The following is a 13,721-nucleotide window of genomic DNA, read 5'->3' as shown; positions in this document are numbered from 1 at the left end:
CGTTGGAGTTTTTAACTCTCAAGCTTGTCTGTACTGAGCCTCCAGCAATTTCCCAATTACAGTTAAGTGTTCCTACTGATGTTGGCTCCAGCTGTGAAACTAGCTTCAGCTTCTGGCTTCTGTGCCTGGGCTCCGCTCCTGGTAAACTGTGATTCTCTGAAAAGCTGGGATTCTCTGTATCTATCTGTCTGTCTCTCTAGTTTTTAGGGCAGTAGTTTTTCCTGTGACCTCAATTCTCTGGTGGATCTAAGAAGAGTTATTGATTTCAGTTTGTTTAGCTTTTTTTTCTTGTTGTGAGGATGGGAGTGACAACTTCCAAGTTCTTTACATGTTGAACAGGAAACTGAAAGCCCCTTGGTGTTCCTTTGTAAACTCATCTTAGAAATATTTATCATAGGCCGGGCGCGGTGGCTCAAGCCTGTAATCCCAGCACTTTGGGAGGCCGAGACGGGCAGATCACGAGGTCAGGAGATCAAAACCATCCTGGCTAACATGGTGAAACCCCGTCTCTATTAAAAATACAAAAAAATTAGCCGGGTGAGGTGGCGGGCACCTGTGGTCCCAGCTACTCAGGAGGCTGAGGCAGGAGAATGGCCTGAACCCGGGAGGCGGAGCTTGCAGTGAGCTGAGATCGCGCCACTGCACTCCAGCCTGGGGGCAGAGCAAGACTCTGTCTCAAAAAAAAAAAAGAAAGAAAAAAAGAAATATTTATCATAATTGAAAAGTGCCAGTATCAAATTTTCAGTCTGTTTATATTCCCCCTAAACTCAGATACATATACATTTTATTTTGTGTGTCTGCGTGCGGGTGTGTGTTTTGTTGTTGTTGTTTTTTAAGATACAGGGTCTTGCTCTGTCAAGGGTGGAGTGCGGTGGCACAATCATGCCTCTCTGTAGCCTTGAACTCCTGGGAGAAAGTGATCCTCCCGCCTCAGCCTTCAGAGTAGCTATGACTACAGGTACTAACCACCAAGCCCAGCTAACTCTTAAAATTTTTTGTAGAGATGGGAGTTTCACTTTGTTGCCCAGGCTGGTCTCAAACTCCTGGCCAAAAGTGATCCTCCTGCCTCAGCCTCCTAAAGTGTTGGAATTACAGATACTTTGTGTTTTGATTCTTGAAAGGAAAAAAAAACAAAGATTTTTAATGCCTCTTATCGTCTAAGCACTTTCCTTCCAAACAATACCCTTTTCCTGCCATTGTTCTTGTTATGAATAGCTTAAAGAAAAAGAAACAACAAAAGGTAATAATAGGCCAGGAATCATTTACTGAATACTAGGTCTTCTTGCATAGTTTGATATCCTATAAACTCTGTGCATCTGATGCATTTCACTTTCAAAAGGCTCAATGCTCTATATTATTTAGTAGTAATCAAAATTTCAAGTTTTACCTAGCCTCCTGATTCACTGTCCAATTTCCTACTAAATATGGGTCAGCGGGGTCATCTGCAAATCTTGTAGTCTACTCAGAAAGTTCTGCTAAGTTAGAAAGTGATTAAATGACTGTTTGTTAAGATATACTTAATAGTAATAACCTAAATGCATTTGTTAAGTGGTTGTAAACAGGTGAATTTAAAATGTTATCCTATATGAAATTTTCCTTTTTGGTGTCTGTTATTTAATAGCATTGTTTGAATTAGGGGATAGTATTTGGTGCCTTTGTAACTATATGAAAATTAGTTGGTTGAATATTACTGCTTTCCATGTTCATATTTATATTTGTATATATACATATATACATACACATATACTACTTTCCTTTCCATTTTCGTATTTATATTTGTGTATACACATATGAACATATACATAAAAATATATTTTATACATTTTTGAAAAGGAAAGTTAACTTTAGGGCAAATTTAATGAATGTTCAAAAATATTTTTTGCTGATCAAATTATCACTGTGTTTTAAACTTTTGAAATGATCCAAAAAATTTTTTAATGACTTAGAGTTACTGTTACAAAATGCTTGTCTTTTGATGTCACAAACATTATATACTATAATCACTGGCCAGAGAGAATTGCTATAAGTATAATGAAAAGGGAAATGATTGAAGATCTCTGCAGCTATCCTCATAAATGAGGGTGGGAACACGATGGGCAGTTCCAAAGTTGAAAATAGAGAATATATGTGGATTTATATTAACATAATTGGTATTCTTGGATAGTTAAAAATGGCTAAACTGTAGGAGAAGCCCGAGTAATTACTGTTAACAGAGGAATAAATTTGAGGGCAATAATAATGATAACAGGCCAGCACTGTGGCTCATGCCTGTAATCCCAGCCTGGCCAACATGGTGAAACCGCGTCTCTACTAAAAATACAAAAATTATCCAAGTGTGGTGGTGGGCGCCTGTAATCCCAGCTACTTGGGAGGCTGAGGCAGGAGAATCATTTGAAGCTGGGAGACGGAGTTGCAGTGAGCCGAAATCGCGCCACTTCCCTCCAACCTGGGGGACAGAGTGAGACTCCGTCTCAAAATAATAATAATAATGATAATAATAATAATGCCACCAACAATACTAAGAGCTAACATTTACTGAGTGCTTACTAGGCAACAGATATTGTTCTAATTATACATGTATTATCTCATTTAACCATCCATAATACTGTGGTATAGACACTTTTTACATCCATTTTATAAATAAGTAAAGTGAGTTATGGAGAGATTAATGATTTGCCAGTAAGTTTCAAAGCCTGTGTACAAGCTCACGCTTGATTCTGGAGCCAGTGTTCTTTTCTTTTCTTTTTTTTTTTTTTTTTTTGAGACGGAGTCTCGCGCTGTCACCCGGGCTGGAGTGCAGTGGCCGGATCTCAGCTCACTGCAAGCTCCGCCTCCCAGGTTTACGCCATTCTCCTGCCTCAGCCTCCCTCCCGTGTAGATGGGACTACAGGCGCCCGCCACCTCGCCCAGCTATTTTTTTTTTTGTATTTTTTAGTAGAGACGGGGTTTCACCGTGTTCGCCAGGATGGTCTCGATCTCCTGACCTCGTGATCCGCCCGTCTCGGCCTCCCAAAGTGCTGGGATTACAGGCTTGAGCCACCGCGCCCGGCCTGGAGCCAGTGTTCTTAACACAGTATCTTCAGAACGTTAAACTAAAAGGTTTTTAATTTACAGAATGATTCTTTCCACAATTAAAAAATAAATTAGGAGTAATTATTTTGAGTTCTTTCTTCTTTTCAGGCATTTCCCATGGTTCTTTTCAAGACATAATACATATCATTTAGTGTTGTAGATCTGAAAAAACAAAAGTAGCGTGAAGACCAAAAGTTTTTTAAAGAGATGGAGTCTCGCTATTGTTCTCTAGGCTGGAACTCCCAGGCTCAAGGGATCCTCCAGCCTTACCCCTCTGAGTAGGTGGAACCACGGTGTCCGCTAAGGTCAATGTTGAATCGTATCTTTGTAGATCTACTGACCAGTTAAAAAGAGGTGCTGTATACATTGGTTGTTGTCTTATCAAAGTTTGATGCTTTTATATAGACCATTGTTTTTACATGCTAATACAATTGAAAACCACTACAGATATTTATATTTACAACCTAAAGCTAGGTTTTAACAAGAAACTCATAAGGCAAAGGTGAGAAGTAAAATAATTTAGCGCCAAGTAGAGATATATGTGCAATGCTCCTTTGTTGGGCTCAAAATATATTCTTTTGTTTTATAAGACTGACAGGCTTGAAGCCACTTTTATATCCATTATGCCTCCAAAGACAAAAATGATTACGTTTTATTTAGTAGCTTGCAAAGTTGCCAAAGACCATTTTTTCTACTCTTTCCCCGAAATTGGTTTATATGCTTATTAAAGTAATTTATACCTATTTGTGAATGCTTAACATAGTTTCAGATTTTAAGATTTCCCTGCAACTTTATTTCTCTTGAAGTTACAGCAAGAGGAGTTAATTTTTATTTTTAATTGCATTTATTCAGTAAACTCCGCCACAGAAAAACTTAGTGGACAAGGTGAGTTCCCCTGTGTCCCATGGCAAAGGTGCAGTGGGTGACATTGACCCATGGTTAGGTAACCTGGCAAGGAAAGACCCCGTTGTAACACATCTGAGCAACGAGACCAAAGAAGGGCTTGCTGCCACGAGGCGAAGTCCGCGTTTTTGAACAGAGAGCTCAGCAGAGTTGGGCGGCAGTCACGCTCAGCACTGCGGCCGAGGAGAAAGAGAACGGCAGCATTATATTACTGCACGAAGAGTAGGAAAATATGATGCAGGTTTGGGACCAGGCAACCGAAACCCCTTCTCAGCAGCGCCTCCCAAAGCCGGGCACCGCCTTCCTTACGGGAAGGCGCAGAGTCCCCAAACCCGCGCTGAGCCGCGCCCCCAGCTCCTTTCTCTTTCCTCCGCCGCTAAACACAGACTACCACGTGAGCGCCGCAGCGCGTCCCAGCTGTGCCTCAGCTGACCGCCTCCTGATTGGCTGAGAGCGACGTGGGCTGGCCGCCTGCGTGGCTCGCCATTGGCTCTCGAGGAACCCGCCTCCACCTCAGGTGAGGCGGGCCTGCGGGAGCGCGCGCCGGCCTGGGCAGGCGAGCGGGCGCGCTCCCGCCCCCTCCCCTCCCTGCGCGCCCAAGCGCGCCTCCGCCCTTGCCCGCCCCCTGACGCCGCCTCAGCTCCTCAGTGCACAGTGCTGCCTCGTCTGAGGGGACAAGAGGATCACCCTCGCCGTCGCTTCGGCCAGTGCGTCGGGCTGGGCCCTGACAAGCCACCTGAGGAGAGGTTCGGAGACGGGCCCGGATTTCGGCGATTACCGCCCGCTTCTCCTGCTTCTGGTCTCACGAGGTGTTTCCCGCCTCGCACCCCCACCTTTGGACTTGCCTTGCCTTCTCTCTCCGCGTGTGGAGGGAGCCAGCGCTTAGGCCGGAGCGAGCCTGGGGGCCGCCCGGCGTGAAGGCATCGCGGGAACCGATTCACCATGGAGGGCGCCGGCGGCGCGAACGACAAGAAAAAGTAAGCCCATTCCCTCGGCCGGCCGCCGGCGCCCCCGCCCGCCGTCCCGCCCTGGGCTCCCGGGCCGGCCTCGGCGTTCCTGGGGGTGGAGGGGGCAGCCTTTTTGTTTCTGCGGCTTCTCCCCTCCCCTCTCTTTCCCCCAACCTCGCCGGCCGGGCTCCCCCGCTGTCCACGTCGCCATCTTGTCGTGGGGGGTGGGAGACGCCTCGAAAGTGCTTTCAGGGGCCGGGATCTGAGCCCTGCTTGCCCTCCCCGCCGGCCGTGGGGGCCTTGCGCCGCCCACCTACCCGCCTCAGAAACCCAGCCTGCTCTGTGGCCGCATCCGGAGGGGACTTTACCCAGCCCGAAAACCCCGGGAAGAGAAATGAGCTGCAGCTCCGTAGCCGCGGTTTGCACCCGGAGCTTCCGCTCCTTCCCGCCCCCATCCTCTCCGGTTCCATTGAAAACTCGGCCCTGGGGCGTACCCTGCACGCTGGTCCTGGCTTCCTAGTGGGCTTGGGGCCCTGAATTCCCGACTGAGGGACTCGCGTGGTCGGATGCAATCTTGTTCTGTAGTTGTCCAGCCGTCGCGGGTGTCTTTGCCTTTGTGCATCCTAGGGATTTGCCGCGATGGCCTTAAGAAGCGAACTTTTTAGTTTGCACGTGCAGGTTTTGTTTCGTTTTAAGCGCCTTAAAAAAGTTGCCTAGACTGAGAGTCAGAGTATTGGGAATTTAGAGAAATAGCAACATTTTAAAGAGAACTTTAGAATTGGATACATGAGTTCATATCACCTGTCACGAGAACGCAGATAGTATAAATGAATACATGCCTCACTCATTCTTCAAATAATGAAAATGTAGGGGCTGGTTAAATGTAGGCAGACAGTTTTAATGATACTGAAAAAAGTATATGATGAGTGAATGAAATGCGGCACTAAAATGTTGCAAAAATTTTCGAACTCTGTCTCATTTTCCTGAAATTGAAGTATATTAAAGGAAAACCTTCAACATATATCCAAAGTAAGTTAATCACTCGGTTAGAACTTAATGCAAGTTTTATAAATTACCTTGAAGTTTGAGCCTAAGAGGTACATTAGAGATTAAGAATTGTGAGTTGGACCACTGGTATTAAGAGCGGACTCCGCCATCCCCCAACACACACAATTTTGTCCACTTTGGTATTTTAACTTTTAAGGAAATCATTTAAGGAATTGAAGATTTAGAGTAAGAGTTTTGGTTAGTAGACTGGCTTGCTCTTAAATCCTTCCACTCTTCTGGCAGAGAGATTAATTTCCCTAATCAGTATCGGCAGAAGATAAACTTGTTTATATTCTTGCTCTTTTGTAGATCCCTTCTCCTGGTCCTTCTTCAATAGAATATTAAATTCTCAGTTTGTGTACACCAGAGAAGACACTTACAAAATTCAAAAAGTGAGCAAACAGGTTTAAATTCATTCCAAGAGTTACCAGGAATTAATTGCAGTTTATTTTGCGGAGGTGATTACAGTGCTTTTGATGAAATGATAAAGCGGCAGATTACCTCTGTGTAGTGCCAGTTTTCTATCCTTATATATATTGAATCATACTTAATACAATGTATTAAATTATGCACCAATCAATTCCTTTTTATATACAGTATCGAAGTCATTTCTTTGCCATTCATCAGTTCAGAATATCAGAAGTTTTGAAATGAATGAATGAATAAATTAGCTACTGTTCATCAGCCCCAATTCTAAATGAGTTCTTAGATTTTCCTCAGCTTATCTGTTACTTTCAAAATTTTCTCATTTGAAAACTTAGCAACCTTGGGTTGGATGGATTCATTTCTTAATATAGAAGTTCTTGATATAACTGAAAAATTAAGTTAAACACTTAATAAGTGGTGGTTACTCAGCATTTTTAGATGCTGTTTATAATAGATGACCTTTTCTAACTAATTTACAGTTTTTTGAAAGATAACTGAGAGTTTGAGGGATGGGGATTTTCTTCATGCAATTTTTTTTTCATTTTAAATGAATTCCCAATGTCAGAGTTTGGGAAACAAATTTGTCTTTTTAAAAGAAAGTCTAGGAAACTCAACCTGAAGAATTGGAAGAAATCAGAATAGAAAATGGGTATAGTTATGATATTTTAGATTTAACATAGGACATTTCATGTTGCCTCCTAGTTATAGGGACTGAACTTACTTAATAGCACATGTGTTTTGATTTTTAGATTTTTAAGAGAATGTCAAGAGAGTAATGATTCTGTTTCAGGCTTCAGGCCAGACTCCTTCAAAGTTTTCTAAAAGAAATAATTACTGAATCATTAAAGTAAAATTTCTGAGAATAGATATTCCTTAATTTCCTTCATTAACTTTGGCCATTAAAAGTCAAGAAGCTCTGTCATTTATTAGCAAACTTTTCTCCTTATATTTCTATTTTGATTGTCCTTTTGTTTGAGGAAGCAGTATATAGTGGTTAAGAGCATAGGATATGGAGGCAGATACCTCTGAGTTAAGGGTTCCAGCCCTTCACTTGTGAGCTTGAGCAAGTTACTGAATGCCTCTGAGCCTCTTTCCTCCTTTTGAAGTGATAAGAATACCAGCCATCTGAGCAGTTATTGTAAAGGTTAAATGAGATAATGCTTGTGAAGCACTTAGCCCATTGCAGGAGTCTTGGTGACACTGTGTACTTGAAAATAGATGTTACCTGTTAAAATTCTTGTTTGAACTTCCACAACTCTTAAAATTCTTTTTTGCTAGTCCTTCCAGCTATTTCCTTTAGTTTCTTTTCTGTGTCTTCATGCATGTTTTCTGTCTCCTGAAAGTGAAAAGACTAACATTGGATCCAGAGCTTGAAAAGGGTTTTTTTCCTGTTGAAATGGGCAAAAGAGTACATCCTTGGGTTATATTGACACCTAGTATCAGTTATTTTTCTTGAGCATCTGATCTACTCTCTACTCCAGGCCTCCTCCTTCACAATTCCTCACCCCTGTGTTTTCTCCCCAAATAGAATACTTTGAGTTTACTCTGGACTTACATACTGTGTATGTAGAGTCAAACATACACAGTATTCTAGTCTTACTGTTGATTTAAGCAAGATATGTGCAAGACACTGCAGTCTTAGTACTGGCAGTAACTTAAAACATTTTTTGTCTTGATGCCAAAGTTTAGACAATTTTGTAAAAATTAACCTTTGTGAAAGATAATGAGTTGATAAAATATTCTCAGTAAAGCAGCTACATGGTAGAAAAACTGTCTTTTGCTTATGAATTTCTCCAGAGTTAAGACCATTGAGTTCCATCTAAAGGCAAGACTTAAAGCTTGCCTTACTAGTCTGTTTTGTGGCTCAATTTGTGTGAAGTCTATATTAGTGCACTCTTCCACATGTGTGTATTTACTGAACTATCAAGTTATTTTAGAGCATCTTGTGCGGTTTGGAGAATGTCAGCCTTTCTACCTGTTAACTTCCATTGTCTTTCCTTTTAATGCCATTGTCTGTGGCTCTAATGGTGTCTGGGCTCAGGGTTTAGATTTTGTGGTTACATTCTATTCTTGTATGTCAAGAGTGGTGTATAGAAAGCTGAGGGGGATTAATTAGTCTCTTGACTGATTTTTTTTTTTTTCTGAAGAACTCAAAATAGTTTATTATGTTTGGTGGTGAAATTAAAAATTGATGTGCATGGATGTTAAAGATTTGGGTTAAATGGTGTGTTCATAGATGCCTTCTCTTAATATATAATTTTTAAAATTTAGATACTTGAAATACTGTATCCCTTTATCTAAGATTAACACAAGCCTGTTTCTTAACCAAGAGAAAATAATCTAAATTTAAATGTGGTGTTGGATGAGTTTCCGATCAAGAAATTGATTTTTTAAACTTTGTGACTAGTTATCCAGTGGGTGGATTTTACCCAGTGTGTGTATGTGTTTTCTGCTTAACTCTGGGAGGTTAGAAAGAGAATTTGAAACTAAGACAAGCCAAACTTCTTGTTGCTCAGTATTTTTGGTAAAAATATGGTGAGAATGTTTAAATTAACTATAGGCTTTGGAATTTTAAAAATAATTATATCTCTTGGTCTCCTGACACATCAAGAATTAACTGCTTTGTATATGCATTGAGTATTAATATTCATGTTTTCTGCAGTAGAAATTTATAAACCCTTAATCTATTTGCCAGACATCCATTTAGAGAAAATCACAATTTCTAAAACAAAATTAAAATGTTTGTTTCGTCAAAACAAAAATTGTGATTACCTCATGGCTTTTTTCTTATAGCTTTTGATTGTTTTTTAAAATTGTAGTTTAAAAATATTAACATAAAATTTACCATCTTAACTATTTCTTTTTTTTTTTTTTTTTTTTTTGAGACGGAGTCTTGCTCTGCCGCGGGGCTGGAGTGCAGTGGCCGGATCTCAGCTCACTGCAAGCTCCGCCTCCCGGGTTCACGCCATTCTCCTGCCTCAGCCTCCCGAGTAGCTGGGACTACAGACGCCCGCCACCTCGCCCGGCTAGTTTTTTGTATTTTTTAGTAGAGACGGGGTTTCACAGTGTTCGCCAGGATGGTCTCGATCTCCTTACCTTGTGATCCGCCCGTCTCGGCCTCCCAAAGTGCTGGGATTACAGGCTTGAGCCACCGCGCCCGGCCCATCTTAACTATTTCTAAGTGTACTGTTCAGTAGTGTTAGGTACATTCACATTGTGCAACTAACTTCCAGAACTTTTTCATCTTGCAAAGCTGAAATATACCCATTAAACAACTCCCAGTTTCCCCCTCTCCTCAGCCTCTGGCAACCACCATTTTACTTTTTGTTTCTGCAAATTTAACTACTCTAGATGCCTCATATAAATAGAATCACAGGGTTTTAATATTTTTGTGATGGGCTTATTTCACTTAGTGTAATGTCCTCAAGGTTCATCCATATTGTAGCATGTGTCAGAATTTTCTTCCTTTTTGAGTCTGAGCAATATTCCATTATATGTACCATACTTTGTTTCTCCATTCATCTAGCAATGGACACTTAGGTTGCTTCCACATCTTGGTTATTGTGCTGCTATGAACATGAGTCTGCAAATCTCTCTTAAACTTTCACTTTTTTTTGGATATATATCCAGAAGAGGGATGCTGGATCATATGGTAACCCTTTTTAATTTTCAAGGAACCACCATATTGTTTTCTATAGCAATTGCACCAGTTTACATTCCCACCAATAGTGCACAAGGGTTCCTATTTCTCCACATCCTTCTAAACACTTGTTTTCTTTCTTTCCTTCCTTCTCTTCTTTCTCTTTCTCTCTCTCTCAGCCATCTAATATGTTGAAGTGGTAGCCATCTAATATGTTGAAGTGATCGTTTTTAAGGGCTTGTTTGTGGATAACCAGCTGAAAGCTAACTACAGTTTGCCAGTGGAAGCTTTTGCAGAAAGAAAATATTAAGTACCTCTAAAATGATAATTCAATTTTTCTAGTGACTTAGATTTGCTCTGCCAGTACTTTTTCACAGAAACACTTTTTGGGTAAAATAGTGTACATCTGTTCTATTGTTGATAAATCCCAATTTAATTAGGAAATTTGTTCTCTAAGATTTAAAACAATAATTGAAATAATTATTTTTTATTAAAACTGTTCCCAAGATGTTAGCTTTTAGCTGTTCTGGTGATCTCAACTGTTATTTATGAGTGTTTATTTTAAGATTTCACCTTAACCGGTTACAGTTTTAACCATAAAGATTATTTCAACATATGATTTTGAAAGTTTATTGTCTTATAAATGCAAAAATGTAGTGATGGAACATAGCTTACTGTATGTAGTTCTTCGCTTGTTTGAAAAGTCACAATGTATTTAGGCAAATCAATTTAAAAGTGTCTAGTATTTAATATTGCAGTTTTCACTCATTAAGGACAGGTCCCCTGTGTTTCTCCCCCCCTTTTTTTTTCCAAGTAGTTTGGGAGGGTTTGTTTTTCCAGCTGAAAAATACTATGGTTAAAAAGAAACATAAGGTTTAAAGGTGAAAGTTGAAGTCTTTGAGGGTTGGGATATGTTTCTGTTGTTAAGAGTCTTGTAAATTCAGATGTTAAGCAAATTTCTTTAAAATGATTTCTACCTTCCCCCTTTCCATTATAAAACTGGGTAGGTTTCCACTTTGGGAGGCCGAGACGGGCGGATCACGAGGTCAGGAGATCGAGACCATCCTGGCTAACACGGTGAAACCCCGTCTCTACTAAAAATACAAAAACTAGCCGGGCGACGTGGCGGGCGCCTGTAGTCCCAGCTACTCGGGAGGCTGAGGCAGGAGAATGGCATAAACCCGGGAGGCGGAGCTTGCAGTGAGCTGAGATCCGGCCACTGCACTCCAGTCCGGGCGACAGAGCGAGACTCCGTCTCAAAAAAAAAAAAAAAAAAAAAAAACTGGGTAGGTTTCAATGGACAAAATCCCAGGTAGACTGAATTTGAAATTTGTGGGCTGGACACGGTGGCTCACGCTTGCAATCCCAGTACTTGGGGATGCCGAGGCGGATGGATCACCTCAGGTCAGGAGTTCGAGACCAGCCTGGCCAACACAGGGAAACCCCATCTCTACTAAAAATACCAAAAATTAGCCAGGCATGGTGGTGGGCGCCTGTAATCCCAGCTACTTAGGAGGCTGAGGCAGGAGAATTGCTTGAACCCAGGAGGCAGAGGTTGCAGTGAGCCAAGATCGCCCCATTGCGCTCCAGCCTGGGTGACAGAGCAAGACTCTGTTTCAAACAAATAAAAAAAGAAATCTGTGGTGTGAATACTGGTACGTGGTGTACACAGTGAGCTCTTAATAAGTATTTGAATTAACAAATGAGACAATGATTGAATAATTGGATGAACAAAGAGAATGCAGGTTTTTAAAAGGTTTCTTTAGAAATATTGTCGGCCCGGCATGGTGTCTCCTGCCTGTAATCCCAGCACTTTGGGAGGCCAGGGCAGGTGAATCACCTGAGGTTGGGAGTTCAAGACAAGCCCAACCAACGCAGAGAAGCTCCGTCTCTACTAAAAATAAAAAAAAGAAAAAGAAAAAGCCAGGTGTGGTGGTACATGCCTGTAATCCCAGCTACTCAGGAGGCTGAGGCAGGAGAATCGCTTGAACCTGGGAGGCAGAGGATGCAGTGAGCCAAGATCGTGCCACTGCACTCCAGCCTGACGACAGTGAGATGCTGTCTCAAAAAAAAAATTAAAAAGAATGTTTTAATTCTTTAGTTCCCTGTCTCTCTGAGATTCATTGATTGGTAAGAAGAAAGTTATAGAATCTCCTTTGACTTTTTTTGATATAGATATTTAAATTCTATTACTTTTATAGTAAGGTTGGGGCTTGATTATTTTCTTTGCTTTATAATAGAAGAGCATTGATTATTCTCTTTGCTTTATAATAGAATACCATTTAAATAGGAGTTCCTTGAGTGTGTTTACAATCATTTGATTTGGCTAAACTATTTTAATGTTTAATGAAATTTAAAAATTTTGGAGGAAAAAATTAAAAAACTACACAGGTGCACAAAGAAATAAAAATCACCTGCTATTTCACCATGTAGAGACCATTGTCTACTATTTCTCAATTCTGTGTTACATATGTATATTAATAACTGTAGGATTAGGGAATGAGTACTGTAATGTTGGGTACTTAACATAGTATATGGCTGTTAATACTCTCTAGATTTTGGATATAGTATATTTTACCATTATTGCCTTTTTATCAAACCTATTCTCAAAAAAGTGAGAAAAGCACTGGGATTATACAGGCGTGAGCCACCATGCCTGGCCCCATGGTTCTTTCTTAATAATAAATTCGAAGAGGTAGAATTGCAGGGTCAAAAAGTATCTATTTTAAAGCTTTCAATATAATTGCCTGTTTATCTTCTAGAAAGTTTGACCTAGTTGTATTTTAGAGTGTCATTTTCTTGAACTTTATCATCATTAAAGTTTTAAATTTGAAACATGGCAGTTTGATAAGTATATTAGGATTCTTTTTATTGCAAGTAACAAAATACAACTCAATCTGGTTTAAGAGGGGAAAATGTAGTCATTGGCTAACACAATCTAGTTTTGGTTTAAGAGACAAATCAGAGTCTTAAATGATCTCCGAGTGTAATAATCCCTGACTTTTGTCTTGATATTACTTGGCTTGTATACCTTTGCTGTATTTGCATGCTGGCCTTATTCTGCCACTGACAGGCTGTCTGTATGGTGTGGAAGAGGACGGCTAGCATCCCCATACCTGCAGCCTTACAGTTTGTAATGAAAAAAAAAAAAAATGTAAAAAAAAACCCCTCTCTCTTCTAGTGTCTGTATATCAGTTTCCTGGAAGAATACCTGTTTGCCCTACTTGGCCATGTGAAAGGAGTTCCCTGATTACATAAGTCAAATATGTCTTATTGTAGCATATTTGATTGTCTTGTAGAATATTATCTTATTATACACAGAACTCTTGATCAGTGCTACCATTGTAATTAATGGGCAATGAGTTTTTGTTGAAAGTCATTTGAATTCATATTCTATAGTTTTCTACCAAGTATAGTCATTCTGCAACTGTTCTTGTCATGACTTTTGGGAAGTTGAGTATTTCTTCTATGGGTTAGGGTTTTCATCTCAAGGAAAAGATGATCCTTTACTAAGTAAGTGTTAAGATTGCACATTTTTCTAGAACTTTTAGCTCTACTGTGTGATCTTACACAAGTTGCTTTATTGGGATGATAAGAATAATTGCCTTATAGGATTGTTATGAGAATGAAATGATATATCAACTCATATGAAACACTCAGAACAGCTCTTGGCAAAAAGTAAGGGC

General features: G+C 40.4%; 1 protein-coding gene and 1 long non-coding RNA gene across 5 annotated transcripts in view; both read left to right on the top strand.

Moving 5' to 3' along the window:
* The first annotated feature begins 4,463 nt into the window (after positions 1-4,463).
* HIF1A (hypoxia inducible factor 1 subunit alpha) overlaps positions 4,464-13,721 on the top strand; it is a 53,542-nt gene continuing 44,284 nt past the window's right edge. For 2 of the 4 annotated variants that reach the window (XM_033187803.1, XM_033187805.1), the window contains exon 1: positions 4,516-4,952. In XM_033187803.1, coding sequence (XP_033043694.1) covers positions 4,918-4,952 — 35 coding nt within the window. In that variant the 5' untranslated portion in view covers positions 4,516-4,917. Of the gene's footprint in view, positions 4,953-13,721 lie in introns of all 4 variants that reach the window. The other 2 variants (XM_033187804.1, XM_033187806.1) reach the window with 2 other exon arrangements.
* LOC117069505 lies at positions 10,089-13,173 on the top strand. The gene is made up of 2 exons (XR_004431568.1): positions 10,089-11,042; positions 11,326-13,173. It is a non-coding gene; the product is annotated as an uncharacterized LOC117069505 (long non-coding RNA).

This window comes from Trachypithecus francoisi, unplaced genomic scaffold (genome assembly GCF_009764315.1).
Source record: "Trachypithecus francoisi isolate TF-2019V2 unplaced genomic scaffold, Tfra_2.0 Lachesis_group3, whole genome shotgun sequence".
NCBI lineage: Eukaryota > Metazoa > Chordata > Mammalia > Primates > Cercopithecidae > Trachypithecus > Trachypithecus francoisi.
This window is presented reverse-complemented; position numbering and strand designations above follow the sequence as displayed.